Source organism: Olea europaea, chromosome 3 (genome assembly GCF_002742605.1).
Source record: "Olea europaea var. sylvestris chromosome 3, O_europaea_v1, whole genome shotgun sequence".
NCBI lineage: Eukaryota > Viridiplantae > Streptophyta > Magnoliopsida > Lamiales > Oleaceae > Olea > Olea europaea.
In genome coordinates this window covers 8,895,115-8,897,169 of record NC_036239.1, presented here as the reverse complement: position 1 = coordinate 8,897,169, position 2,055 = coordinate 8,895,115, and the positions used below count along the sequence as shown (strand labels likewise).

The following is a 2,055-nucleotide window of genomic DNA, read 5'->3' as shown; positions in this document are numbered from 1 at the left end:
AAGTTTTGAAGAATAGAATTTGTCGTTGGTGGAGAAGGAGTAGAATTTTCGGAATCCGGTCGAATAAAATGGTAGCATCACACATTCGAGAGATAAAGTTATCGACTTTATTCCATGTTACAATCCCTATTTTTTTTAATTGCCGTCCCATTAACTACCTAATTTTCTTATATAAAGTTAACCTATTTTACTCAAAGAGGTTGACTTTTCCATTTTTTACCAAAAAAATGCTCAAATTATAAAGTGTCACGCCAGAAATGAGCACATTCGATTTTTTTTCCAATAATGAAAAATATTGCCCTACCCTAAAAGTCAATGGGCGAAATGACCGTTTCTTGAAATTAATGTATTGAACAAATGAACCCTAAACAGAGCCTTGCTTATTATTTCAATGACCAAATCTGTTCTTTATGGACTTCCCTTTATATTGTGTTTACTGGGCCTAGAGATCTTCTATATGTCTTCTTCTATGCGTATCCCAGAAGCCACAGGGACAGCATTCGATTCTCTACTGAAAGTTGTAAGAAGAGAAGGAGATAAAAAGATGCCGATGAATACGTTGGAAGCAACAGTATCAACATTTGATGGGGTTTTTGAGAAATTTACAAGTGAATCTCCAAAACACAAAGCCAATTTCATCGTCTTCTTGGCTGACAAAGACCCATCCACCAATCTTAGCTGGTGCCCTGGTAAAATTCAGCCCATTTACGTATACAGTTTTGTGACAGTTTATTTAACGCTGACTAAGATTATTATATTATAATTGGCGAATTGATTGCAAAAGGGGTAATGGATAGGGGTTTAATTGAGAAAAAACAAAAGCCCAAGTCCCATATTGGGGATTTTACTATCTGTTAAACTTCTAGTATATTCTTTACCTCTGATTGGGGGAATACTGTGCATGGATTGATGTTCTTTCAGTTATTTTCTTGGGGTTTCTTTTTCTCTAATAATGGAGTGTGGAAAGTACAGTTATCTGACATTGTGCTGTATAAAGTAACAATTAAAATTGCTTACATAACATGGCCATGAAATGATGATTATATAAAATTTGTCTTCTTGATAATTTCATTGAAATTAGGAATGTCAATTTATGTTGGGTTGCGGATTATTGCTGGTGAGCTGATTCTGACATTCTGTTCACCCTTTTTGGTCCTTGTGGCTTATGTATCATGTATGTAAACTAGTATGATAACATGGTTTTTCTCTGTAATGACTCAAAAATGTGGTTTAATGTTCAGGTTCATCCTTTTCCTTACTCTGACCTTAGTATTGGATGAATTTTACAATACGCATTAGATTTCATCTGTTTGTCCTTCTATTTCAAACTAGAAATAAAGGATTTAGTCAAAATGATAAAAATAGTGTTCTCGTGTAATTTCAAATCTTCACTACTAATATCTCTTGGCTCTTGTTTGTTTCCTGGTTTTTGGCTCAGATGAGTCTACTTTACACTATCCCTGATGGATGTATCGAAGAAATGAATTATATGCATGCTTAGCCTGTTCAATGCCGACATCCACAAGTACACGAGTGATCAAAACTTTGCTAGTTTTGACGAAAAGAAAATGAATCTTGTTAGATATTTTTGGATCAATAATGGGTGCTTTTGTCATTGCGTCGATGGTTTCAAGTATTTTCTCTCATTCAATTATAGTAACTGATTAGAGCATACGAATCAGTAGTTAATGGTGTTTCTGCAGCATCCCTCAAGAAATGCCTCAGAGAGGCATTCCCATTTTTCGTTATGGGGATGATGCAAAGAGCTAGGCATATGATTATTTAAGCAAGGTACATGCTTCATTATGTGGGTCGTGTTCTTTCATCCCCCATCAAAGAAATGCACATGCCCAGTGGGCTTTAGATTGATAAGGCATTCTTTTTACACCCAGGTAGGCTTGACGTACACCTTCACATTATGTTTATTTGACCTCTTCATATGATGTAGGGTAGCTGCAGATTCGGAGGGGCAATAGCCCTCTGCTATGTTTCTTCTGGATGGCTGAATAGAGAAGTTTCCTGATTTGTATTTTTCTTTTTAATTTATTTATTTTT

At 35.4% G+C, this 2,055-nt stretch overlaps 1 protein-coding gene across 1 annotated transcript in view; it reads left to right on the top strand.

Annotated features, from left to right (window-relative positions):
* Positions 1-354: 354 nt before the first annotated feature.
* LOC111385267 (thioredoxin-like protein Clot) overlaps positions 355-2,055 on the top strand; it is a 7,816-nt gene continuing 6,115 nt past the window's right edge. The window contains exon 1 of the mRNA XM_023009648.1: positions 355-689. Coding sequence (XP_022865416.1) covers positions 392-689 — 298 coding nt within the window. The 5' untranslated portion in view covers positions 355-391. The remainder of the gene's footprint in view (positions 690-2,055) is intronic.